Below are 27,676 nucleotides of genomic sequence, written 5' to 3'. Positions count from 1 at the left end.
GAAGACTAAGAGTTTGGAGCTTATTGTTCCTCACTTACTAAAGCAGTGAGGGAGGGCTGCAGCCAGTTGCCATACAGCCAGACAGATTTAGTCTGAAGTGTGTATGGGAGGTGTATTAATGATATCTTGGTATAAATGGAGACGTATATATCATTTTGAATTAAATAAAGCCTAATACGAGAGGATGACGTCCATTGGACCCGACCGCCCCCCGTGTGAGTATAATAAAGATCTTTTTTACATTCTACAGAATGGAATGCTGTATATAGGGGTCCCCTTGTGGTGGCCTCAGCTTATAAGGGAAAATCCTGGTGACCGGTTCCCTTTAAGGCCCCCATACAAAAACAACAAGGCACTAGAATGCTTTGTTTGCAGGAACGCACCGTACATATGTCAAATTACATAGCACATCTTTCAGATGAAACCATACATTTTCAACACAACCATTTGGATAGGATAGAGGAAATAACAGAAAACGATCAGCACACAAACATGCCATGGAGGATAGTGATATGTAAAATATCAGACATGCCCAAACGATCTTTTCGATGACACCGAACCTTTGTCACCTAAAATCGCTCCCCAAGAACCGAACAACGATCAATTTGGTGGAAATGATCAAATTGGTGCAACTTTGGTCTAATGAGTTTAGGGGGGCATTACAATGGTGGATGATGTAGGACGCATCATGCACCCAAGCTTCAGGAGGACAAAGATGGCCGAAAGAGAAGGCGCCAGTATCGGAGAACGGAGACACCCATTTGACCAGTTTGCACTGGACCGCCCCCTAGTTCAGCAATTATAAAGTGATTTTTACGTTCTACACAGCGGCCTGTGCTCTTATATACAGCATGTTAGAATGCTGTATATAAGAGCCCACTGGTGGTGGCCGCAGCTTATAGGCCCCAAATCTGGTGACAGGTTCCCTTTAATCTTAAGATTTCTTCCATTTGCAAATTGTAACTAACCAAACAGGCGTTGATTGTTTCTGCTCCCATAGACCAGGGCAGCTTCTGCTGCAGCCAGTTGTCTTACAGTCACACAAAAGATAATAAGGAGGTTGATCTCAAGAAAAGATTTTCATGGGGTCTTGACTAGAGAGGAGTTAAAGTCACACAACCTCGGTCTGGCGTACATTTTGGTGGCCATACTGGGGCAGTGCGTACTTCCTCAGCGGGCACTTTTTGAAGCAAAAGTTGAGGACCCTTCTTGGCCTTTTGTGGTCATGATGTGTTTTGGGTGTCAAAACGGACCAGGGGAGAGCAAATCTTTTTGCTAATTTTTAGTCTTGATTTTGTGTTCGTTATTGCTGCGGAAGGGACTGAAATGATCTACATCGATTTAGCACAACCAAGAAATCTGGATATGATTTGGTGATTTTTCACCCAGCTTCATCGCCAATATTCGCTCTGAACAGTGATCCATGGGGCCGGTAATGCATTCGATCAATTGGTGGTGCTGTGACCTGCTCGTTGAGCTTTTATACAAGGTAATTTGGTCAATTAATAGAAAATACGACCCCTTGGCCACCGCTCTAATAGATAACTGTGGCTCTGCTCTCTCAAGCCCGGGACCTTGCAGACCATGTCATTTGTATAAGACAGCTGTCATGCCGCCTACCACCAGCTGCTCTCCATCACTCCCGAGTCTTCGTGAAGTATTCATTTATCAGGACGAACCATTGTGCGGAGCGTGTATCCTACTGAGCGCGGATTTCATGAAGGACGAGATGAAGGTTACGTAAATGACAGGTCCCTGTATATGACTCAGAATTCATTAGAAATGGCTTTCTATAATTTATGGCCTTCCTCGTCTTTATAATTAGACGTGGCATTCAATAGGCAGGTATGTGCGTATAATGAACGGGTGGGAAATGTCGGATACAAATCACTTGCTTTGTAGCTGTTGACGATGTTGCACTGAGAATCTTATCTCACTGGAGAACTCAGAAGATATATCATTACCTTTTCTATAGGCTACAAAGAAGCCACAGACAACATGGAAAAACAAGCATTCCCTAGTAGAGCGGTCCACAACCTTCGACACACCACCGGTTGTGAAGCTACAACTCTCAGCATGCTCTTATAGCTGCATAAACGCCTGCGGATGTCATGGCAGTGCCAAGAGTTGTAGCTTCACAATTGTTGGGCGTGTAGAAGGTTGCGGATCCTTGCTCCAGTGGGTTTTCCCACAGCAGAGTTATCCCTAAAGCCGTTGTTTCAATAAGTAATAACGTGGTGATTACTGGGGGTCCAACTTCACCGAGAAAGAGCTCCAGAAATCCCCAATTGAAAGGAACAGAGGTCGAACCTGTGTACCACCATCCCATTCAATCTCTACGGGACTGATGGAAATTTCCAAACACTAGGATGGTTGCAAAAAGGCTCGGCCCTCGTCAAGAGCCCCAACGCTCGGCCCTCGTCAAGAGCCCCAACGCTCGGCCCTCGTCAAGAGCCCCAACGCTCGGCCCTCGTCAAGAGCCCCAACGCTCGGCCCTCGTCAAGAGCCCCAACGCTCGGCCCTCGTCAAGAGCCCCAACGCTCGGCCCTCGTCAAGAGCCCCAACGCTCGGCCCTCGTCAAGAGCCCCAACGCTCGGCCCTCGTCAAGAGCAGTCGGACCCTCGGACGAGTTCAACTCAAGTACCCGAGTATAATGGAAGAAAATGGGGAACTTAAGCAATTTTCCTGGAAGAATGCTCGAGTTCTCCACTGTCGTCCATTACACTCCGGATAGGAGCGAGTTGGGTACCCAAGTATAATGGACATCAATGGGAGTCGAGCATGAATCGGAAGATTTCCTGAAAGAATGCTCAAGTTCCCTATTAACTTCCATTATACTCAGTACGCGGAGTCGCTCCCATCCGAGCGTCCAACTGCTGGTTACGAGTACCGAGCCCCTGAGCATGATAGCGCTCGCTCATCACTAGCCAAGTCCCTTTAGTGTCTGTTTCAGTCTCCTGTCCCTGCAGGGAACTTCTGAAGAACCTGTCAGGGGCAATATGCACTCAGGACCACGAGCAGTTCTGGGTGTATATTGCTAATCCCTGCCTAACAGTCCCTGTATACACTAGTATAGATAAAGAGATCTATATAAAAAGTATTTCTAAAGATCCTTTATGATATGCTAATGAGCTCAGAGACTAGTTGCAAGAACGTTAGTTCCTGCGCTAATTTCACCCTCTTAGCATGTTAGCATGCCCACAGGTGCTGCCAACATGCTATTCAATGCCCATTGCCCAACGTCATCAGTGGTGAAGCGCGTACCTGTGTCCGTTGTCACCGCTTCAGAACACCGGGCATAGGGTCAGTCGCATGATCAGAAGTTTCGGCACTTCCGGTCATACGCATTTGATCTCTGAATTTGGGATGCGTACACCTGGCTTCATACTGCGCATGACCGGAAGTACCAGGACTTCTGATCATAAGCACTCAGCCAAACCCTGGTGGTCTGAAGCAGTGACAAGAGATACAGGTACATGCATCAATGCCAATGATGCCGGACAATGGTCATTGAATAGTATGTTAGCACACCCCTGTGGGACTGCTACCATGCTAAGAGGGCGGAATGAGCGAAGGAACTAACGCCCTTGTGACTAGTCCCCACGCTCATTAACATATCATAAAGGATCTTTAAAAATACTTTTTCTAAAGATCTCTTTATCTATGCTACTAATTACAGGGACAGTTAGGCAGGGATTAGCAATATGCACCCAGAACTGCTCGTGGTACTGGCTGCATATTGCACCTGACAGGTTCCCTACTGCACAGCAGATAGCCGGGAGGTGCGGTTGAGTGGACACAGCACATTATCCAGATGAGTGCTGTGTTTTTGTGTGTGTACTGATACACCATTAGTTTATGAGATGGGAACAACTTTTAAAGCAGTAGGTCATTAATATGAGACTAAGGAGGGTCCGACTTCTGGCATCCCCTCCCCCCGATCAACTGCACTGTAGATAGATGTACACTGAATAGACAGCTCCGTACACCATGTAGTGGTCATTCTTGGGTACTGCAGCTAGTTCCTTCTGAATTGAATGGGAGCAATGCTGCAGTACCGGAGAACGGCCACTCCATCATGTGTGGCGTCCTGTCGGCTCGGTATACTCTGTATATCAGGGTGCAGTATGAGCTGTAAATAGCTGATTGGCGGGGGGACAGGAGTCTGACCCCCACAGATCTGATATGGATAGGTCATCAATGTATCAAGCCATGGACAACCCCTTTAAGTAAATACAAAAAATGTCGAATCTGAAGCAGGTGGGAGAAAATAAACTCAACCCCATCCCTTAACTTTCATGACTGTATGAAACAGACACAAACCCATTTCTTTGCAATATTCCTTCCTTGCCAGAAGCAGCAGCTGTCTTGTAAATCAGATTCCCCAAAGAGCGGTTATTGCCGGCGTGAAATGAGCTGTACTGCTGACAGTGTGCAAACATCGTATGTAAGAACGGGGGGGCTGCGTTATCAAAATCAGGAGGGAAAGGAGGAGTCAGACCTGGACGAGGGCTTCCTTCATGGCCGTCCAATTCGACACCCGCCAAGAACACTCCAGCACGAGGTACGGGTTGATGTGGCCCTTTGATTGTCCGTAGTCCGTCAATGACTCCCATTGATTCAGCTCTTTAGAGCATCTGGAAAAGAGACAAAGGACACGATGGTAATGGGGGATGACCAACACGACGAGGTCTCCAACCCAACTCTCCTACACATCACTCACACACACGATTGGATCACCCTGAATATTTTGGGGGAAAAATAAAATCAAGTTTCTTGGTAAAATATCAAATAATAAAATTATTATTATAGCGCCATTTATTCTATGGCGCTTTACATGTGAAAGGGGTATACATAATAGGGACAAGTACAATAATCATAAACAATACAAGACACAGACAGTACAGGAAGATAGAGGTCCCTGCCCGCGAGGGCTCACAGTCTACAAGGGATAGGTGAGGATACAGTAGGTGAGGGTAGAGCTGGTTGTGCGGCGCTATATCAGACTGAGGGTTACGGCAGGTTGTAGGCTTGTCGGAAGAGGTGGGTCTTCAGGTTCCTTTTGAAGCTGGTCAAGGTAGGTGAAAGTCTGATGTGTTGTGGCAGAGCATTCCAGAGTATGGGGGAGGCACGGGAGAAATATTGGATGCGATGGTGGGAAGAGGAGATGAGAGGGGAGCAGAGAAGGAGATCTTGTGAGGATCGAAGGTTACATGTAGGTAAGTACCGGGAGACTAGGTCACAGATGTAGGGAGGAGACAGGTTGTGGATGGCTTTGTTAGGTCATGGTTAGGATTTTGAACTGGAGTTGTTTGGCAAAGGGAAGCCAGTGAAGGGATTGGCAGAGAGGAGAGGCCGGGGAATAGCGAGGGGAGAGGTGGATTAGCTGGGCAGCGTAGTTTAGAATAGATTGTAGGGGTGCCATGACCTGAGATCCCTAGATATCTCCAAGCAAAGGGGTTCAGAAGGTGCCCACAGACTACATGGTTTAAGGCTTCAAACATTTCATAGGATATCTAGGTGGTATTCCCCTTTAAAAGGTTGATCACTAGTGATCAGTGAGCACTACCATGCTCAGAACTCGAAATGGGCAGGTCGGATGCTCGCGACTTGAGTACAGAGTATAATGGAAGTCAATAGGGAACGCTCCTGGTAAAATGATCGAGTTCCCCACTGACTTCCATTATACTTGGGTACTCGAGAAGCCTCCATTAGAGCACCCAACTGCTGGTTTTGAGTACAGAGCACCTGAGCATGGTAGTGCTCGCTCATCACTAGTGATCACCTAGTGATGGGTGAGCGGCTCTGGTGACCTCCATGCCTGTATCTGCCTACGACTGTCCGGTATCATGCTCCAGTCTATTCATTCGTATGTTATTGATGGTGTATCATTAGGATAGACCCTCCATATCTGATCGGTGGAGGCGCTGCCACCGTCTGGAAGTTCTCAGTTTCTGCCAGAAGAAGGGAATTTTGTTACTTACCGTAAATTCCTTTTCTTCTAGCTCTTATTGGGAGACCCAGACGATTGGGGTATAGCTACTGCCCTCTGGAGGCCACACAAAGCACTACATTAAAAGTGCAAGGCCCCTCCCCCTCTGGCTATACCCCCCCGTGGTATCACGGGTTCTCCAGTTTTAGTGCCAAAGCAAGAAGGAGGAAGCCAATAACTGGTTTAAACAAATTAACTCCGAATAACATCGGAGAACTGAAAAACCGTTCAACATGAACAACATGTGTACCCGCAAACAACAAAAAAACATCCCGAAGGACAACAGGGCGGGTGCTGGGTCTCCCAATAAGAGCTAGAAGAAAAGGAATTTACGGTAAGTAACAAAATTCCCTTCTTCTTCAGCGCTCTATTGGGAGACCCAGACGATTGGGACGTCCAAAAGCTGTCCCTGGGTGGGTAAAGAAATACCTCATGTTAGAGCTGCAAAACAGCCCTCCCCTATGGGGGTGTCACTGCCGCCTGCAGGACTCTTCTACCTAAGCTGGCATCCGCCGAAGCATAGGTATGCACCTGATAATGCTTGGTGAAAGTGTGCAGACTGGACCAGGTAGCTGCCTGGCACACCTGTTGAGCCGAAGCCTGGTGACGTAATGCCCAGGACGCACCCACGGCTCTGGTTGAGTGGGCTTTTAGCCCTGAAGGAACCGGAAGCCCCGCAGAACGGTAGGCTTCAAGAATTGGTTCTTTGATCCATCGAGCCAGGGTGGCTTTAGAAGCCTGCAACCCCTTGCGCGGACCAGCGACAAGGACAAAAAGTGCATCGGAACGGCGTATGGGCGCCGTGCGGGAAATGTAGATTCTGAGTGCTCTCACCAGATCTAGCAAACGTAAGTCCTTTTCATACCGGTGAACCGGATGAGGACAAAAAGAAGGCAAGGAAATATCCTGATTAAGATGAAAAGAGGATACGACCTTAGGAAGAAACTCCGGAATGGGGCGCAGCACAACCTTGTCCTGGTGGAACACCAGGAAGGGAGCCTTGGATGACAGAGCTGCCAGCTCAGACACTCGCCGAAGCGATGTGATGGCAACAAGAAACGCCACTTTCTGCGACAGCCGAGAAAAGGAAACTTCCTTCAGAGGCTCGAAGGGCGGCTTCTGGAGAGCAACTAGTACCCTGTTCAGATCCCATGGATCTAACGGTCGCTTGTACGGGGGCACAATATGACAGACCCCCTGCAGGAACGTGCGCACCTTAGGAAGACGTGCTAGACGCTTCTGAAAAAACACGGATAGTGCCGAAACTTGCCCTTTAAGGGAGCTGAGCGACAAGCCCTTTTCTAACCCCGATTGCAGGAAAGAAAGAAACTTGGGTAATGCAAATGGCCAGGGAGACACTCCCTGGGCCAAGCACCAGGATAAGAAAATCTTCCACGTTCTGTGGTAGATCTTAGCAGAATTCGACTTTCTAGCTTGTCTCATTGTGGCAATCACTCCTTGAGATAATCCTGCAGATGCTAGGATCCAGGACTCAATGGCCACACAGTCAGGTTCAGGGCCGCAGAATTCTGATGGAAAAACGGCCCTTGGGACAGTAAGTCTGGTCGGTCTGGCAGTGACCACGGTCGACCGATCGTGAGATGCCACAGATCCGGATACCACGACCTCCTCGGCCAGTTTGGAGCGACGAGTATGATGCGGCTGCACTCGGATCTGATCTTGCGTAGCACTCTGGGCAAGAGCGCCAGAGGCGGAAACACGTAAGGGAGCTGAAACTGCGACCAATCTTGAACCAAGGCGTCTGCCGCCAGAGCTCTTTGATCGCGCGACCTCGCCATGAATGCCGGGACCTTGTTGTTGTGCCGGGATGCCATTAGGTCGACGTCCGGCACTCCCCAGCGGCGACAGATTTCCTGAAACACGGCCGGGTGAAGGGACCATTCCCCTGCGTCCATGCCCTGGCGACTGAGGAAGTCTGCTTCCCAGTTTTCTACGCCTGGGATGTGAACCGCGGATATGGTGGATGCTCTGTCCTCCACCCACATTAGAATGCGCCGGACTTCTTGGAAGGCTTGCCGACTGCGCGTCCCTCCTTGGTGGTTGATGTATGCCACCGCTGTGGAGTTGTCCGATTGGATTCGGATCTGCTTTCCTTCCAGCCACTGCTGGAAGGCCAGTAGGGCAAGAAACACTGCTCTGATTTCCAGAACATTGATCTGAAGGGTGGACTCCTGCGGAGTCCACGTCCCCTGAGCCCTGTGGTGGAGAAACACTGCTCCCCACCCCGACAGACTCGCATCTGTCGTAACTACTGCCCAGGATGGGGGCAGAAAGGATCTTCCCTGAGATAATGAGGTGGGAAGGAGCCACCATTGTAGAGAGTCCCTGGCCGTCTGGGAAAGCGAGACTTTCCTGTCCAGGGCCGTTTTAGGTCCAGAACAGGACGGAACGAGCCGTCCTTTTTTGGAACCACAAAGAGATTGGAGTAAAACCCTTGCCCTTGTTCCTGAGGAGGGACTGGGATAACCACTCCTTCCGCTTTTAGGGAATCCACCGCCTGCAGCAGAGCATCTGCTCGGTCTGGATGTGGGGAGGTTCTGAAGAACCGAGCTGGAGGACGAGAATTGAACTCGATTCTGTACCCGCGAGACAAAATGTCCGTCACCCACCGGTCTTTGACCTGTGACATCCAAATGCCGGAAAAGCGGGAGAGCCTGCCCCCGACCGGCGATGCGGAGGGGGGGGGCTGGAAGTCATGAGGTAGCCGCTTTGGAAGCGGTACCTCCATTTGCTTTCTTGGGGCGTGTGTGAGTCCGCCACGAATCTGAGTTTCTTTGCGTCCTCTGAGTCCCTTTGGACGAGGTAAATGGTGTCTTGCCCGAACCTCGAAAGGACTGAAACCTCTGCTGCCACTTTTTCTGCTGAGGTTTGGATGTTCTGGGTTGTGGTAAAGAGGAGTCTTTACCCTTGGACTGCTTAATGATGTCAGCCAATGGCTCGCCAAACAGTCTATCTCTAGACAAAGGCAAACTGGTTAAACATTTTTTGGAACCAGCATCTGCTTTCCAGTCCTTTAACCACAAGGCTCTGCGCAAAACTACCGAATTGGCGGACGCCATTGAGGTGCGACTGGTAGATTCTAGGACCGCATTGATAGCGTAAGACGCAAACGCCGACATCTGCGTGGTAAGGTGCGCCACTTGCGGCACTGCTGGATGCATGATAGCATCCACTTTTGCTAAGCCAGCTGAAATAGCCTGGAGTGCCCATACGGCTGCGAATGCCGGAGCAAACGACGCGCCTATAGCTTCATAGACAGATTTTAACCAAAGGTCCATCTGTCTGTCATTGGCATCTTTAAGTGAAGCGCCATCCTCCACTGCAACTATGGATCTAGCTGCAAGTTTGGAAATCGGGGGGTCTACCTTTGGACACTGTGTCCAGCGCTTGACCACCTCAGGGGGGAAAGGGAAACGCGTATCTTTAGATCGTTTAGAGAAACGCCTTTCTGGGTGAGCGTCGTGCTTCTGGATTGATTCTCTGAAGTCAGAGTGATCTAACAAAGCACTCAATTTACGCTTGGGATAAAGGAAACGAAACTTTTCCTGCTCCGCAGCCGCCTCTTCTGCTGAAGGGGCTGGGGGAGAAATATCCAACAGCCTATTGATGGCTGAGATAAGGTCGTTTACCATGGCATCCCCATCCGGGGTATCCAGGTTGAGAGGGGTTCCAGGAGTGGATTCCTGATCACTCTCATCAGACACATCACAGGGAGACTGATTGCGCTGAGACCCTGAGCAGTGTGAAGACGTCGAGGGTCTTTCCCAGCGAGCTCGCTTAGGGTGGCTGGGGCCATCATCTGAGTCATAATCCTCGGCCTGAGAAGCCGGGGACCCCCCTGTGGGCTGGATACATTCCAAGTAAGGGGGACCTGAGGACAGAGGCCTCGCCGTGCCCAGAGACTGCGCCCCATGCATAGATTGCAAGGTCTCAAGGATTTTTGCCATAGATACAGACATATTATCTGCAAAAACTGCAAAGTCTGTCCCTGTCACCGGGGCAGAACTTACAAGCGTCTCAGCCTGGGTCGCTACCTCTCCTGACTCCGGTTGGCGAAGCAGCACCGGGTCGGAGCATTGCACACAATGGGGGTCATCGGAGCCTGCTGGTAGATTAGCCCCACATGCAGCACACGCAGTATACACAGCCCTTTTTGCCTTGGCCGCCTTGCGTTTTGAGGATGACATGTTGCTGCTTCCACAGAGCGATCTGGGATATGCAGCCAGAAGCGCACCTCACAGTGCAAGTAATACAATAACTATATATCTGTACCCAGTACACTGATACACAGTGAGGCACTAGAGGGACCAGTACAGAAAAATCGCTTACCGCCCGCTTAAAAAGCGGGTGTGTGGTCGCCAGATAGCCCCTAGCCCAGGTCTCCCAGAGCCTTGCGTCCTTCCTCCAGCCAGACTGCATGTAATGGCTGCCGGCGTCCTGAGAGAGAAGGGGGGCGGGCCCTGGGTGTTCCTGGCCAAGAGCGGGAAGCCTGCTTCCCTCTGTGCCAAGTGAGAGGGCTGGAGCATGTAAAACAGGCTCCAGCCCTCGTCGCTGCTAGCGAACAGCGTCTCTCCCCTACCCTGAATGACAGGGTGGGGGCGGGAACGAAACGGAGCTGCCGGCGTCCTAGGCCCAAAAAGCCGGGGACTAAATTTATAACCGCCGCCGCCGTAAAAGCGCGGACGGCGGATCCCCGGCGCACCACAAGTCACAGCAGCGCCGCCCGGTCCAGCGGGGGTCGGCGCTGCGTTCCCAAACACAAACAATCCCCCAGTAATCTGTAGGGACACTAACTCCAACATTGCGGTCCCCGGCGCACTACAACACCCAGCCAGCCCGGAGTGTGTCTGTGCCTGCCGGGGACACAGAGTACCTGTATGATGCAGGGCCTGTCCCTGATCGTACTCCTGCTCCGAATCCATCAGGTTCTAATGGGTCTGTGGATGGAGCCCGGCATCAGAGCTGAGAGGCCGGCAGGATCCCACTTCCACAGAGCCCTACCAGGGGATGTGGAAGGAAAACAGCATGTCAGGCTCCAGCCCTGTACCAGCAATAGGTACCTCAACCTTACAACACCATCCAGGGGTGAGAAGGGAGCATGCTGGGGACACTATATGTGTCCTCTTTTCTTCCATCCGAAACAGTCAGCAGCTACTGCTGACTAAAATCTGTGGAGCTATGCATGGAATGTCTGACCTCCTTCGCACACAAAGCTAAAAACTGGAGAACCCGTGATACCACGGGGGGGTATAGCCAGAGGGGGAGGGGCCTTGCACTTTTAATGTAGTGCTTTGTGTGGCCTCCAGAGGGCAGTAGCTATACCCCAATCGTCTGGGTCTCCCAATAGAGCGCTGAAGAAAACAGCAGCTCCATCATTTCTATAATGGCTGCAGCTGGGAACAACAAATCCACAAACTACTCGAATGAATACAGGCACACCTGCAGTACCCTGTGGTTTTGATGGAGCTGCTGTGCACTGGCAACATCCCAGAACGTCAGGCCACCGCTGGTGCCATTAACAGGTGGTAGGCCGGGGTGCCGTGTCTCATCAACACCGAGGGACTATTCTAATGAGAGGCCATCAATATATAAAAAAAAAAAATATATAAAGTACCATACTTCCCCGAAAATAAGACAGGGTCTTATGGTATTTTTTGCTCTTAAAAACGGGCTAGTGCTTATTTGAGGGGATGTCTTATTACTTTCCCATGAACAACAATCAACATTCATTCAAATATAGGGATTGCAGTCCGGAACATAACATCACTCTCCAAACAGTGTGTGTGCGTGTGTGCGCGTGTGCGTGTGTGTGTGTGTGCGTGTATATAATATATAATATATAATATATATATATATATATATATATATATATATATATATATATACATACATACAGAGCAGATGTGTGTGTGTGAGTGAATGAAGGGAATTTTGTTTACTTACCGTAAATTCCTTTTCTTCTAGCTCCTATTGGGAGACCCAGACAATTGGGTGTATAGCTTCTGCCTCCGGAGGCCACACAAAGTATTACACTGAAAAGTGTAACCCCTCCCCTCTGCCTATACACCCTCCCGTGCATCACGGGCTCCTCAGTTTTGGTGCAAAAGCAGGAAGGAGGAAACTTATAAATTGGTCTGGGGTAAATTCAATCCGAAGGATGTTCGGAGAACTGAAACCATGAACCAAAAGAACAATTCAACATGAACAACATGTGTACACAAAAGAACAACCAGCCCGAAGGGAACAGGGGCGGGTGCTGGGTCTCCCAATAGGAGCTAGAAGAAAAGGAATTTACGGTAAGTAAACAAAATTCCCTTCTTCTTTGTCGCTCCATTGGGAGACCCAGACAATTGGGACGTCCAAAAGCAGTCCCTGGGTGGGTAAAGAATACCTCAATAAAAGAGAGCCGAAAACGACCCCTTCCTACAGGTGGGCAACCGCCGCCTGAAGGACTCGCCTACCTAGACTGGCATCTGCCGAAGCATAGGTATGCACTTGATAGTGTTTTGTGAAGGTGTGCAGACTAGACCAGGTAGCTGCCTGACACACCTGCTGAGCCGTAGCCCGGTATCGCAATGCCCAGGACGCACCCACGGCTCTGGTAGAATGGGCTTTCAGGCCCGAAGGAAGAGGAAGCCCCGAAGAACGGTAAGCTTCAAGAATCGGTTCCTTGATCCACCGAGCCAAGGTTGACTTGGAAGCCTGCGAACCCTTACGCTGGCCAGCGACCAGGACAAAGAGCGCATCTGAACGGCGCAGGGGCGCCGTGCGAGACACGTAGAGCCGGAGTGCTCTCACTAGATCTAATGAATGCAAATCCTTTTCACACTGGTGAACTGGATGAGGGCAAAATGACGACGCTAGGAGCCAGGACTCAATGGCCACACAGTCAGGTTGAGGGCCGTAGAATTCAGATGGAAAAACGGCCCTTGTGACAGCAGGTCTGTGCGGTCTGGAAGCGCCCACGGCTGACCCACCGTGAGATGCCACAGATCCGGGTACCACGACCGCCTCGGCCAATCTGGAGCGACGAGAATGGCGCGACGACAGTCGGATCTGATCTTGCGTAACACTCTGGGCAACATCGCCAGAGGAGGAAACACATAAGGGAGTCGAAACTGCGACCAATCCTGAACTAACGCGTCCGCCGCCAGAGCTCTGTGATCTTGAGACCGTGCCATGAAGGCCGGGACCTTGTTGTTGTGCCGTGACGCCATGAGATCGACGTCCGGCGTTCCCCAGTGGCGACAGATCTCTCGAAACACGTCTGGGTGAAGAGACCATTCCCCCCATCCATGCCCTGACGACTGAGAAAATCTGCTTCCCAGTTTTCTACGCCCGGGATGTGAACTGCGGAGATGGTGGAGGCTGTGGCTTCCGCCCACAGCAGAATCCGCCGGACTTCCTGGAAGGCTTGACGGCTGCGCGTGCCGCCCTGGTGGTTGATGTACGCGACCGCAGTGGCGTTGTCCGACTGTATGCGGATCTGCCTGCCCTCCAGCCACCGATGGAACGCCTTTAGGGCTAGATACACTGACCTTATCTCCAGAACATTGATCTGAAGGGAAGACTCTATCGGAGTCCAGGTTCCCTGAGCCCTGTGGTGGAGAAAAACCGCTCCCCACCCTGACAGGCTCGCGTCCGTCGTGACCACAGCCCAGGATGGGGGTAGGAAGGATTTTCCCTGCGATAGAGAAGTGGGAAGAAGCCACCACTGAAGAGAGGTTTTGGCTGCAAGGGAAAGAGAGACGTTCCTGTCGAGGGACGTCGACCTCCTGTCCCATTTGCGGAGAATGTCCCATTGGAGTGGGCGCAGATGGAACTGCGCGAAGGGCACTGCCTCCATTGCTGCCACCATCTTCCCCAGGAAGTGCATGAGGCGCCTCAAGGGGTGTGACTGACCCCGAAGAAGAGATTGCACCCCTGTCTGCAGCGAAAGCTGTTTGTCAAGCGGTAGCATGACTACCGCTGACTGAGTATGAAACTCCATCCCAAGGTACGTCAGTGATTGGGTCGGTGTCAACTTGGACTTTGGGAAGTTGATGAGCCACCCGAACTGCTGGAGAGTCGCCAGAGCGACGGTCAGGCTGTGTTGACACGCCACCCGGGAGGGTGCCCTGACTAGGAGATCGTCTAAGTAAGGGATCACCGAGTGTCCCTGAGAGTGTAGGACCGCCACAACGGATGCCATGACCTTGGTGAAGACCCGTGGGGCTATCGCCAGGCCGAAAGGCAGTGCCACGAACTGAAGGTGTTCGTCCCCGATGGCGAAACGCAGGAAGCGTTGATGTTCGGGTGCGATCGGCACATGGAGATAAGCATCCTTGATGTCGATTGATGCTAGGAAGTCTCCTTGTGACATCGAAGCGATGACCGAGCGGAGAGATTCCATCCGAAACCTTCTGGTGCTCACATGCCTGTTGAGCAGTTTGAGGTCCAGAACGGGACGGAATGATCCGTCCTTCTTTGGCACCACGAACAAGTTGGAGTAGAAGCCGTGACCATGTTCCTGAGGGAGAACGGGAATCACCACTCCTTCTGTCTTCAGAACGCCCACAGCCTGAAAAAGTGCGCCGGCCCGAGATGGGGGTGGAGATGTTCTGAAGAAACGAGTCTGAGGACGAGAGCTGAACTCTATCCTGTAACCGTGAGACAGAATGTCTCTCACCCATCGGTCTTGGACATGTGGCCACCAGGCGTCGCAAAAGCGGGAGAGCCTGCCACCGACCGAGGATGCGGTTCGGGGAGGCCGAAAGTCATGAGGAGGCCGCCTTGGAGGCAGTGCCTCCAGCGGTTTTTTGGGGGCGTGACTTAGACCGCCACGCATAGGAGTTCCTCTGGCCTTTCTCTGGCCTGTTGGACGAGGAGGATTGGGACTTGGCTGAGGGCCGAAAGGACCGAAACCTCGGTTGTATTTTCCGTTGCTGAGGTCTCTTCGGTTTGGACTGGGGTAAGGACGAGTCCTTTCCCTTGGATTCCTTAATAATTTCATCCAATCGTTCGCCAAACAATCGGTCGCCAGAAAACGGCAAACCGGTTAAGAACTTCTTGGAAGCAGAGTCTGCCTTCCATTCGCATAGCCACATGGCCCTGCGGACTGCCACCGAATTAGCGGATGCTACCGCTGTACGGCTAGCAGAGTCCAGGACGGCGTTCATGGCGTAGGACGAAAAAACCGACACCTGAGAAGTCAAAGACGCAACTTGCGGAGCAGAGGTACGTGTGACCGCATTAATCTCAGACAGACAAGCTGAGATAGCTTGGAGTGCCCACACGGCTGCAAAGGCCGGGGCAAAAGACGCGCCTATTGCTTCATAGATGGATTTCACCAGGAGCTCTATCTGCCTGTCAGTGGCATCCTTGAGCGATGAGCCATCTGCAACTGATACTACAGATCTAGCCGCCAGTCTAGAGACTGGAGGATCCACCTTGGGACATTGAGCCCAACCCTTAACTACGTCAGAGGGGAAGGGGTAACGTGTGTCATTAAGGCGCTTAGTAAAGCGCTTGTCCGGAAATGCTCTGTGCTTCTGGACAGCATCTCTGAAGTTAGAGTGATCGAAAAACGCACTCCGTGTACGTTTGGGAAACCTAAACTGGTGTTTCTCCTGCTGCGAAGCCGACTCCTCTATAGGTGGAGGTGGGGGAGAAAGATCTAGCACCTGGTTGATGGACGATATAAGATCATTTACTAAGGCGTCCCCCTCAGGTGTATCAAGATTGAGGGCAACGTCAGGGTCAGAGCCCTGAGCTGCGACGTCCGCCTCGTCCTCCAGAGAGTCCTCAAGCTGAGACCCCGAGCAGCGTGAGGAAGTCGGGGAAGATTCCCAGCGAGCCCGCTTAGCCGGTCTGGGACTGTGGTCCGTGCAGGAGTCCTCCACGTGAGACCTAGGGGCCACCCCAGGAGCACGCTGCGGCGCAGACCGAGAGGGGCCTGGAGGCGATGATCCAACAGTGCCCGGGGCCTGTGTAAGGACCGGTCTGGACTGCAAGGCTTCTAGTAGCTTGGCAGACCATTTGTCCATAGACTGAGCCATGGATTGTGAAAGCGACTCAGAGAGTTTCTCAGCAAAAACTGCAAACTCTGTCCCTGCCGCCTGGACAGTGGAAGCAGGAGGGTCTGCCTGATCCGAGGGGCCCACTAGTGACCGAGGCTCCGGCTGAGCAAGTGCAACAGGGGTCGAGCATTGCTCACAGTGAGGGTAGGTGGAACCCGCAGGTAACAGCCCCACAAGAGGTAAAGGTTGCAAAGAAGGGAATTTTGTTTACTTACCATAAATTCCTTTTCTTCTAGCTCCAATTGGGAGACCCAGACAATTGGGTGTATAGCTTCTGCCTCCGGAGGCCACACAAAGTATTACACTTAAAAGTGTAAAGCCCCTCCCCTTCTGCCTATACACCCCCCCCCGTGTATCACGGGCTTCTCAGTTTTGGTGCAAAAGCAGGAAGGAGGAAACTTATAAATTGGTCTAAAGTAAATTCAATCCGAAGGAAGTTCGGAAAACTGAAAACCATTCAACATGAACAACATGTGTACACAAAGAACAACAGCCCGAAGGGAACAGGGGCGGGTGCTGGGTCTCCCAATTGGAGCTAGAAGAAAAGGAATTTACGGTAAGTAAACAAAATTCCCTTCTTCTTTGTCGCTCCATTGGGAGACCCAGACAATTGGGACGTCCAAAAGCAGTCCCTGGGTGGGTAAAATAATACCTCGTAATAGAGCCGTAAAACGGCCCCTTCCTACAGGTGGGCAACCGCCGCCTGAAGGACTCGCCTACCTAGGCTGGCATCTGCCGAAGCATAGGTATGCACCTGATAGTGTTTCGTGAAAGTGTGCAGGCTCGACCAGGTAGCCGCCTGACACACCTGCTGAGCCTTAGCCTGGTGCCGCAAAGCCCAGGACGCACCCACGGCTCTGGTAGAATGGGCCTTCAGCCCTGAGTGAACCGGAAGCCCAGAAGAACGGTAGGCTTCGAGAATTGGTTCCTTGATCCACCGAGCCAGGGTTGATTTGGAAGCCTGTGACCCTTTACGCTGGCCAGCGACAAGGACAAAGAGTGCATCCGAGCGGCGCAGGGGCGCCGTACGAGAAATGTAGAGTCTGAGTGCTCTCACCAGATCCAACAAGTGCAAATCCTTTTCACATTGGTGAACTGGATGTGGACAAAGAGAAGGTAAGGAGATATCCTGATTGAGATGAAAGGGGGATACCACCTTAGGGAGAAATTCCGGAACCGGACGCAGAACCACCTTGTCCTGGTGAAACACCAGGAAAGGAGCTTTGCATGACAGCGCTGCTAGCTCAGACACTCTCCGAAGTGATGTGACTGCTACTAGGAAGACCACTTTCTGCGAAAGGCGTGAAAGAGAAATATCCTTCATTGGCTCGAAGGGTGGTTTCTGAAGAGTCATCAGCACCCTGTTCAGATCCTAGGGTTCTAACGGACGCTTGTAAGGAGGGACTATGTGACAAACCCCCTGCAGGAACGTGCGTACCTTTGGAAGTCTGGCTAGGCGCTTGTGGAAAAACACAGAGAGCGCTGAGACTTGTCCCTTAAGGGAGCCGAGCGACAAACCCTTTTCCAATCCGGATTGAAGGAAGGAAAGAAAGAAGGGAATTTTGTTACTTACCGTAAATTCCTTTTCTTCTAGCTCTTATTGGGAGACCCAGACGATTGGGGTATAGCTACTGCCTCCGGAGGCCACACAAAGCACTACACTAAAAAGTGCAAGGCCCCTCCCCTTCTGGCTATACCCCCCCGTGGTATCACGGGTTCTCCAGTTTTAGTGCCAAAGCAAGAAGGAGGAAAGCCAATAACTGGTTTAAACAAATTAACTCCGAGTAACATCGGAGAACTGAAAAACCGTTCAACATGAACAACATGTGTACCCGCAAACAACAAAAACATCCCGAAGGACAACAGGGCGGGTGCTGGGTCTCCCAATAAGAGCTAGAAGAAAAGGAATTTACGGTAAGTAACAAAATTCCCTTCTTCTTCAGCGCTCTATTGGGAGACCCAGACGATTGGGACGTCCAAAAGCTGTCCCTGGGTGGGTAAAGAAATACCTCATGTTAGGGCTGCAAAACAGCCCTCCCCTACGGGGGTGTCACTGCCGCCTGCAGGACTCTTCTACCTAAGCTGGCATCCGCCGAAGCATAGGTATGCACCTGATAATGCTTGGTGAAAGTGTGCAGACTGGACCAGGTAGCTGCCTGGTACACTTGTTGAGCCGAAGCCTGGTGTCGTAATGCCCAGGACGCACCCACGGCTCTGGTTGAGTGGGCTTTTAGCCCTGAAGGAACCGGAAGCCCCGCAGAACGGTAGGCCTCTAGAATTGGTTCTTTGATCCATCGAGCCAGGGTGGCTTTAGAAGCCTGCAACCCCTTGCGCGGACCAGCGACAAGGACAAAAAGTGCATCGGAACGGCGCATGGGCGCCGTGCGGGAAATGTAGAGTCTGAGTGCTCTCACCAGATCTAACAAACGTAAGTCCTTTTCATACCGGTGAACCGGATGAGGACAAAAGGAAGGCAAGGATATATCCTGATTAAGATGAAATGAGGATACGACCTTAGGGAGAAACTCCGGAATGGGGCGCAGCACTACCTTGTCCTGGTGGAACACCAGGAAGGGAGCCTTGGATGACAGAGCTGCCAGCTCAGACACTCGCCGAAGCGATGTGATCGCAACGAGAAACGCCACCTTCTGTGACAGGCGAGAAAGGAAACTTCCTTCAGAGGCTCGAAAGGCGGCTTCTGGAGAGCAACTAATACCCTGTTGAGATCCCATGGATCTAACGGCCGCTTGTACGGGGGTACGATATGACAGACCCCCTGTAGGAACGTGCGCACCTTAGAAAGACGTGCTAGACGCTTCTGAAAAAAACACGGATAGTGCCGAGACTTCCCCCTTAAGGAAGCCGAGCGACAAGCCCTTTTCTAACCCCGATTGCAGGAAGGAAAGAAAAGTAGGCAATGCAAATGGCCAGGGAGACACTCCCTGAGCCGAGCACCAGGTTAAGAAAATCTTCCACGTTCTGTGGTAGATCTTAGCAGAGGTGGACTTCCTAGCCTGTTTCATGGTGGCAACGACCCCTTGGGATAATCCTGAAGACTTCTGAAGAATGGAGTCGGAGGACGAGAACAGAACACTGTCCTGTGCACGTGAGCACAATGTCCGTCACCCACCGGTCTGTGACCTGTGGCAGCTAAATGTCGCCAAAGGCGGGGGAGTCTGCCATCAACCGCGGATGCGGAGAGAGAGAGAGAGCTGAGAGTCATGAGGAGACCGCCTTGTTAGCGGTTCCTCCGGCTGCCTTCCTTGGGCGTGATTGAGCCCGGCCGGAATCTGAGCCCGTCTGAGGTTTTGTAGCCCTTTTGCACGAGGACAATTGGGACCTGCCCGAGCTTGGGAAGGACCGAAACCTCGACTGTACTTTTAGGACAGCATTAATAGGGTAAGTCGCAGTGCAGACATTGCGGAGTTACGGACGCCTCTGCGGTACAGATGTACATGTGCTCAAGGCCAGCTGCGCAAGAACAGCTGAAAAGGTTAGGTTGCCTATACGGCTGTGAATGCCGGAGCAACCGACACGCCGATAGCCTCCTAGACAGATTTCAACCAGAGTCCATCTGTCTGTGAATGGCATCTTTAAGTGAAGCCCCATCTCCAGTGCAACTATGGCTCTAGACGCAAGCCTGGAGATTGGAGAATCCACCTTTGGACCCTGGGTCCAGCGCTTGACCACGTCAGGGTAAAAGGGATAACGTGTATCTTAAAAACGTTTGGAGAAGACGCTTATCTGGTAAGCGTGGTGTTTCTGGACTGCTTCTCTGAAGTCAGCGTGGCCAGAAAAATACTCAATATCCGTTTGAGATACTGAAAAGGGACTTCTCCTGCTGTGAAGCTGACTCCTCCACTGGGGGAGCTGAGGGAGAAAGATCCAACCTTCCATTGATGGACGCTATAGGATCATTCCGTATGGCGTTACCATCCGGTGTATCCGGATTGATAGCGATGTCAGGATCAAAGTCCTGGAGAGCTGCCTTATCATACAGAGAGTCCTCCTGGGACCCCCCCGTTCCAAATGAGGTTGGTCAGGAAGATTGCCCATGGCCTGTCTGGACTGCAAGTCTCTATCTTATGACAATATATCTGTCGAAACTGCAACTCCGTCCCTGTCCTTGGACAGGGATGACAGGTGGTTTCTTTGGCCACGACTAGTAGAGACCCCGGCAGACGAAGTGCTAGAGACCCCGGCAGACGAAGTGCTACAGGGGAGCATGCACACAATGGGACGGTGTCATGAACAGCATCCCATGTAGTAAAAACAGCACTGAAAATCTGTGTTGCTTTTTTGCCGCTGCCGACTAGCCATCTAGAAGTATATAGCCAAGATTGGTGACCGTACAGTGCAATGTATAGCATACAAGCATAAAGTACAAATGAACACTGCAGCACAAGCAATACAAGCAGCATAGAAGCCTGTGCCCTGGCACCTCTGCTCTTCTGCTGCTGTAGACTAGTCATCTAGGGGAATATAGCCCAGAAGAGTGACCATACAGTGCAATGTATAGCATACAAGCACAAGTACAAATGCACACTGCAGCCCATGCAATACAAGCAGCATAGAAAAAAACCTGTGCCCCAGCACCCTTGGTTTTCTGCTGCTGTAGTCTAGCCATTCCAGGAGAATATAGCTAAGACTAGCGACTGTACAGTGCAGTGTATAGCATACAAGCATAAACACAAATGAACACTTCAGTACGTGCAATACAAGCAGCCTAGAAAGCCTGTGCCTTAGCACACCTGCTTTCCTGCTGCTGATGTGTCGCTCTCCAAGCGGGCATATAGCGACCTATGCAGTTAAAATACACATGTACACACTGCAGTATATATTGGGGTCAGCACTATGTGTGCCGCTTACCGCCCGCCTATAAGCGGGTGTATGGTCGCCACCGTCCTGCCTGGTTGCCGAAAGTCCGAGCTCGGACTGCAGTAATGGCTGCCGGCGTCTTCCCCAGCTCGTGTGAGTAGGGGCGGGCCGTGGGCGTGCCCCAAGTCAGAGCGGGAAACCGGCGTCCGACAGTGTGCAGTGAGAGGGCTGGAGCATGTAAATAAGGCTCCAGCCCTCGGCGCTGCTGATTGCTCAGCGTCTGTCCCCTTCCCTGAGTGACAGGGAGGGGGCGGGAACGAAGCGGCACTAGGCCGCAGAAGCCGGGGACTGGATTTATAAGCGCCGCCGCCGTAAAAGCGCGGTCGGCGCCCAGTCCCCGGCGAACTACAAGTCCCAGCCGCGCCGCCGCTCCCGGAGCGTCCGGCGCGGTAGTTCCCAATACACAAAGTCACTCAGCAAAGCTGCAGTGACTGTAACCCTTTACTGTCCCCGGCGCACTAGCACACCCAGCAAGTCTGGAGTGTGCTGTGCCTGTGTGTACGGGGACACAGAGTACCTGTAATGGTGCAGGGCCATGTCCCTGAACGGTACTCCAGCTCCGTATCCAGCAGGTTCAAATGGGTCTGTGGATGGAGCCCGGCGTCAGAGCTTTGAGGCCGGCAGGATCCCACTTCCTCAGAGCCCCCCAGGGGGATGTGGAAGGAAAGCAGCATGTGGGCTCCAGCCTCCGTACCAGCAATAGGTACCTCAACCTTACAACACCATCAACGGGTGAGAAGGGAGCATGCTGGGGGCCCTATATGGGCCCTCTTTTCTTCCATCCGAAATAGTCAGCAGCTACTGCTGACTAAAATCTGTGGAGCTATGCATGGATGTCTGACCTCCTTCGCACAAAGCTTGAAAACTGGAGAACCTGTGATACCACGGGGGGGTATAGCCAGAAGGGGAGGGGCCTTGCACTTTTTAGTGTAGTGCTTTGTGTGGCCTCCGGAGGCAGTAGCTATACCCCAATCGTCTGGGTCTCCCAATAGAGCGCTGAAGAAAGTGGGCAAGGCAAATGGCCAGGGAGTAAAACCCTGATCAGAGCACCAGGATAAGAATATTCTCCACGTCCTGTGGTAGATCTTGGCGGACGTTGGTTTCCTGGCCTGTCTCATAGTGGCAATGACCTCTTGAGATAACCCTGAAGACGCTAGGATCCAGGACTCAATGGCCACACAGTCAGGTTGAGGGCCGCAGAATTCAGATGGAAAAACGGCCCTTGAGACAGCAAGTCTGGTCGGTCTGGTAGTGCCCACGGTTGACCCACCGTGAGATGCCACAGATCCGGGTACCACAACCTCCTCGGCCAGTCTGGAGCGACGAGGATGGCGCGGCGGCAGTCGGACCTGATCTTGCGTAACACTCTGGGCAACAGTGCCAGAGGAGGAAACACATAAGGCAGTTGAAACTGCGACCAATCCTGAACTAATGCGTCTGCCGCCAGAGCTCTGTGATCTTGAGATCGTGCCATGAATGCCGGGACCTTGTTGTTGTGCCGGGACGCCATTAGGTCGACGTCCGGCATCCCCCAGCGGCAACAGATCTCTTGAAATACGTCCGGGTGAAGGGACCATTCCCCTGCGTCCATGCCCTGGCGACTGAGAAAGTCTGCTTCCCAGTTTTCTACGCCCGGGATGTGAACTGCGGATATGGTGGATGCTGTGGCTTCCACCCACAGCAGAATCCGCCGGACTTCCTGGAAGGCTTGCCGACTGAGTGTTCCGCCTTGGTGGTTGATGTATGCCACCGCTGTGGAGTTGTCCGACTGAATTCGGATCTGTTTGCCTTCCAGCCACGGCTGGAACGCCTTTAGGGCAAGAAACACTGCCCTTATCTCCAGAACATTGATCTGCAGGGAGGACTCTGGCTGAGTCCAGGTACCCTGTGCCCTGTGGTGGAGAAAGACCGCTCCCAACCCTGACAGACTCGCGTCCGTCGTGACCACCGCCCAGGATGGGGGTAGGAAGGATTTCCCCTTTGACAATGAAGTGGGAAGAAGCCACCACCGAAGGGAGGCTTTGGCTGCCTGAGAAAGGGAGACGTTCCTGTCGAGGGACGTCGACTTCCTGTCCCACTTGCGGAGAATGTCCCATTGAAGTGGACGCAGATGAAACTGCGCAAAAGGAACTGCCTCCATTGCTGCCACCATCTTCCCTAGGAAGTGCATGAGGCGCCTCAAGGGGTGTGACTGGCCTTGAAGAAGAGATTGCACCCCTGTCTGCAGTGAACGCTGTTTGTCCAGCGGAAGCTTCACTATCGCTGAGAGAGTATGAAACTCCATGCCGAGATATGTCAGTGATTGGGCCGGTGACAGATTTGACTTTGGGAAATTGATGATCCACCCGAATCTCTGGAGAGTCTCCAGAGCAATGTCCAGGCTGTGTTGGCATGCCACTCGAGAGGGTGCCTTGACAAGCAGATCGTCTAAGTAAGGGATCACCGAGTGTCCCTGAGAGTGTAGGACTGCTACCACTGTTGCCATGACCTTGGTGAAGACCCGTGGTGCTGTCGCCAGGCCGAAAGGCAGTGCCACGAACTGAAGGTGTTCGTCCCCTATGGCGAAACGCAGGAAGCGCTGATGCTCTGGTGCAATCGGTACGTGGAGATAAGCATCTTTGATGTTGATTGATGCTAGGAAATCTCCTTGGGACATTGAGGCGATGACGGAGCGGAGCGATTCCATCCGGAACCGCCTGGTTTTTACGTGTTTGTTGAGCAGTTTTAGGTCCAGAACAGGACGGAAAGATCCGTCCTTTTTTGGCACCACAAACAAGTTGGAGTAAAAACCGTGACCCTGTTGCTGAAGAGGAACAGGGATCACCACTCCTTCTGCCTTCAGAGTGCACACCGCCTGAAGAAGAGCATCGGCTCGCTCGGGGGGCGGAGATGTTCTGAAGAAACGAGTCGGAGGACGAGAGCTGAACTCTATCCTGTACCCGTGAGACAGAATGTCTCTCACCCAACGGTCTTGTACCTGTGGCAGCCAGGCGTCGCAAAAGCGGGAGAGCCTGCCACCGACCGAGGATGCGGTGTGAAGAGGCCGAAAGTCATGAGGAGGCCGCTTTGGGAGCGGTTCCTCCGGCGGTCTTTTTAGGACGTGACTTAGACCGCCATGAATCGGAGTTCGTCTGACTCTTCTGTGGCCTGTTGGACGAGGAGAATTGCGACCTGCCCGCGGGCCGAAAGGACCGAAACCTCGATTGTACCTTCCGTTGTTGAGGTCTCTTTGGTTTGGACTGGGGTAAGGATGAGTCCTTTCCCTTGGATTGTTTAATGATTTCATCCAATCGCTCACCAAACAGGCGGTCGCCAGAAAATGGCAACCCGGTTAAGAACTTTTTGGAAGCAGAGTCTGCCTTCCATTCACGTAGCCACATGGCCCTGCGGACTGCCACCAAATTGGCGGATGCTACCGCCGTACGGCTCGCAGAGTCCAGGACAGCATTAATGGCGTAGGACGCAAACGCCGACGCCTGAGAGGTTAATGACACCACCTGCGGAGCAGAGGCACGTGTGACTGCATTAATCTGCGAGTGACAAGCTGAGATAGCTTGGAGCGCCCATACGGCTGCGAATGCCGGAGCAAAGGATGCGCCGATAGCCTCATAGATGGATTTCAACCAGAGCTCCATCTGTCTGTCAGTGGCATCTTTGAGTGAAGCCCCATCTTCCACTGCAACTATGGATCTAGCCGCCAGTCTGGAGACTGGAGGATCCACCTTGGGACACTGAGCCCAGCCCTTGACAACGTCAGGGGGGAAGGGATAACGTGTGTCCTTAAGGCGCTTATCTGGACAAGCTCGGTGTTTCTGGACTGCCTCTCTGAAGTCGGAGTGATCCAGAAACGTACTCATTGTACGCTTGGGAAACCTAAAACGGAATTTCTCCTGCTGAGAAGCTGACTCCTCAATTGGAGGAGCTGGGGGAGAAAGATCCAACACCTGATTGATGGACGCTATAAGGTCGTTCACTATGGCGTCTCCTTCTGGTGTATCTAGGTTGAGAGCGGCTTCAGGATCAGAATCCTGATCTGCCACCTCCGCTTCATCCTCTAGAGTCCTCCTGCTGAGACCCTGAGCAGTGTGATGAAGTCGAGGGAAGCTCCCAGCGACCCCGCTTAGGCGGTCTGGGACTGCGGTCCGTGTCAGAGACCTCACCTTAAGACCTATGAGTCACCCCAGGAGCACTTTGCTGCTCCAGCCGAGGGGGGCCTGGGGTCAATGATTCAACAGTGCCCGGGGCCTGTGTTACCGGCCTGGACTGCAAGGCTTCTAGTATCTTAGCAGACCATTTATCCATAGTCTCAGAAAGTTTGTCAGCAAATACTGCAAACTCCGTCCCTGTCACCTGGACAGTGGTAGCAGGTGGTTCCACTTGGGCCACCAGTGGCAGAGGCTCCGGCTGAGTAAGTGCCACAGGGGCCGAGCATTGCACACAATGAGGGTAGGTGGAACCTGCCGGTAGTATAGCCGCACATGAGGTACAGGTTGCAAAGTAAGCCTGTGCTTTGGCACCCTTGCTTTTTGCGGACGACATGCTGTTGTCTCCACTGAGTACAATCCGGGAGGGTATATAGCCAAAAATCAACAGTGCGACCGTACAGAGTAAATGTATAGCATATAAACCTATATATATACACTTCGGCACCCAGGGGGGCCAGCACCTAGAAACAGGTGCGGCTTACCGACCGCACAAAGCGGTTGTGTGACCACCAGATTCCCTGCCTGGATCTCCCAGAGCCGTGTTGTCTCTCCTCTCCAGCTTCAGAAGTGCTGACAGGAATGGCTGCCGGCGTTCTGTGAGGAGGAGGGGGCCGTGGGCGTGCCCAAGAAAGTGCGGGAATCTGGTGCCCCACGGTGCTCAGTGAGGGGGGAGGAGGATACAAAGTATGCTCCAGCCCTCAGCGCTAACGTCCAGTGCAGCGTCCCTCCCTTCCCCTGACTGGCAGGGCCGGGGGCGGGAATATGCGGTACTAGGCCGCAGAAGCCGGGGACTAGAGTTATAAGCGCGGCCGGCAAACAAGCGCGGTCAGCGCGGTAGTCCCGGCGCACTAACACACCCAGCAGTGCTGCAGCGTGTATGACACAAGCGCTCCATGCGCCGTCCCCAAGGGGACACAGAGTACCTCACAGTAGCAGGGCCTTGTCCCTGACGATACCCAGCTCCTGTCCAGCAGATTCCCCAGGGGCTGTGGAGGGAGCACGGTCCCAGTGCCTGGAGACCGATTAGGATCCCACTTCACCCAGAGCCCTGAAGGGATGGGGAAGGAAAACAGCATGTTGGCTCCTGCCTATGTACCCGCAATGGGTACCTCAACCTTAACAGCACCGCCGACCAGAGTGGGGTGAGAAGGGAGCATGCTGGGGGCCCTATATGGGCCCACTTTTCTTCCATCCGATATAGTCAGCAGCTGCTGCTGACTAAATTGTGGAGCTATGCGTGCATGTGTGCCTCCTTCGCACAAAGCATAAAAACTAAGGAGCCCGTGATACACGGGGGGGGTGTATAGGCAGAAGGGGAGGGGCTTTACACTTTTAATTGTAATACTTTGTGTGGCCTCCGGAGGCAGAAGCTATACACCCAATTGTCTGGGTCTCCCAATGGAGCGACAAAGAAATAACTCTGTGCCTTAGCACCCTTGCTCCTTGTGGACGACATGCTGTTGTCTCCTAGGAGAGTGATCACTGAGGGTATATAGCCAAAAGTAAACAACCCGGCCGAACAGAGAAAATATATACAAATATATATATATATATACTCCGGCACCCTAGGGGGACCAGCACCGGGTGACCGGTGTGGCTTACCGACCTCCCAAAGCGGAGTGTGTGTCCACCAGATTCCCTGCCTTAGGTCTCCCAGAGCTGCAGAGCGCGTTCCTGAAATCCTCCACCGGCAGTTGTAAAAATGGCTGCCGAAGCTCTCAGGGGAGGAGGGAGCCGTGGGCGGCGACTAGTAAAGTGCGGGAATCTGGGGCCCCACAGTGATCAGTGAGGGGGGGGGGGGGAGGAAACCTAAAGTATGCTCCAGCCCTCACTGCCGACGTCAGGTTGACCGTCCCGCCCTTACCCCTGACTGGCAGGCCCGGGGGCGGGAGTTATGGTACTAGGCCGCAATGAAGCCGGGGACTAAATTTAATACCGCGGCCGACAAACAGGCTCGGTCGGCGCGGAAGTTCCGGTCTTCACAAACCAGCAGCTGCTGCAGCGTCTGTGAAACAAGCGCTCCATGCACAGTCCCCATGGGGACACAGAGTTCCTTTAGATGCAGGGCCCTGTCCCTGAGGATACATAGACTCCTGTCCGGCAGATTCCCACAGGGGCTGCGGAGGGAGCCCGGTCCCAGTGAATGGATGACCGGTCAGGATCCCACTTCTCCCAGAGCCTCTAAGGGATGGTGAAGGAAAACGGCACGTGGCTCCAGCCTCTGTAACCGCAATGGGTACCTCAACCTTAACAGCACCGCCGACGTAGTGGGGTGAGAAGGGAGCATGCCGGGGGCCCTGTGGGGGCCCTCTTTTCTTCCAACCGATAAAATCAGCAGCTGCTGCTGACTAAAATGGGAATGCATGAGTGGATGTGTGCCTCCTTCCACACAAAGCATAAAACTGAGGAGCCCGTGATGCACGGGAGGGTGTATAGGCAGAGGGGAGGGGTTACACTTTTCAGTGTAATACTTTGTGTGGCCTCCGGAGGCAGAAGCTATACACCCAATTGTCTGGGTCTCC

At 52.6% G+C, this 27,676-nt stretch overlaps 1 protein-coding gene across 1 annotated transcript in view; it reads right to left on the bottom strand.

Annotated features, from left to right (window-relative positions):
* TRRAP (transformation/transcription domain associated protein) overlaps positions 1 to 27,676 on the bottom strand; it is a 467,034-nt gene that overhangs the window by 122,863 nt on the left and 316,495 nt on the right. Inside the window, exon 55 of the mRNA XM_075319755.1 lies at positions 4,502 to 4,637. Coding sequence (XP_075175870.1) covers positions 4,502 to 4,637 — 136 coding nt within the window. The remainder of the gene's footprint in view (positions 1 to 4,501; positions 4,638 to 27,676) is intronic.

The sequence above is a fragment of the Anomaloglossus baeobatrachus genome, chromosome 7 (genome assembly GCF_048569485.1).
Source record: "Anomaloglossus baeobatrachus isolate aAnoBae1 chromosome 7, aAnoBae1.hap1, whole genome shotgun sequence".
NCBI classification, from domain to species: Eukaryota; Metazoa; Chordata; class Amphibia; order Anura; family Aromobatidae; genus Anomaloglossus; species Anomaloglossus baeobatrachus.
The sequence above is the reverse complement of the archived record's forward strand: the minus strand, read 5'-3'. Positions and strand labels throughout refer to the sequence as shown.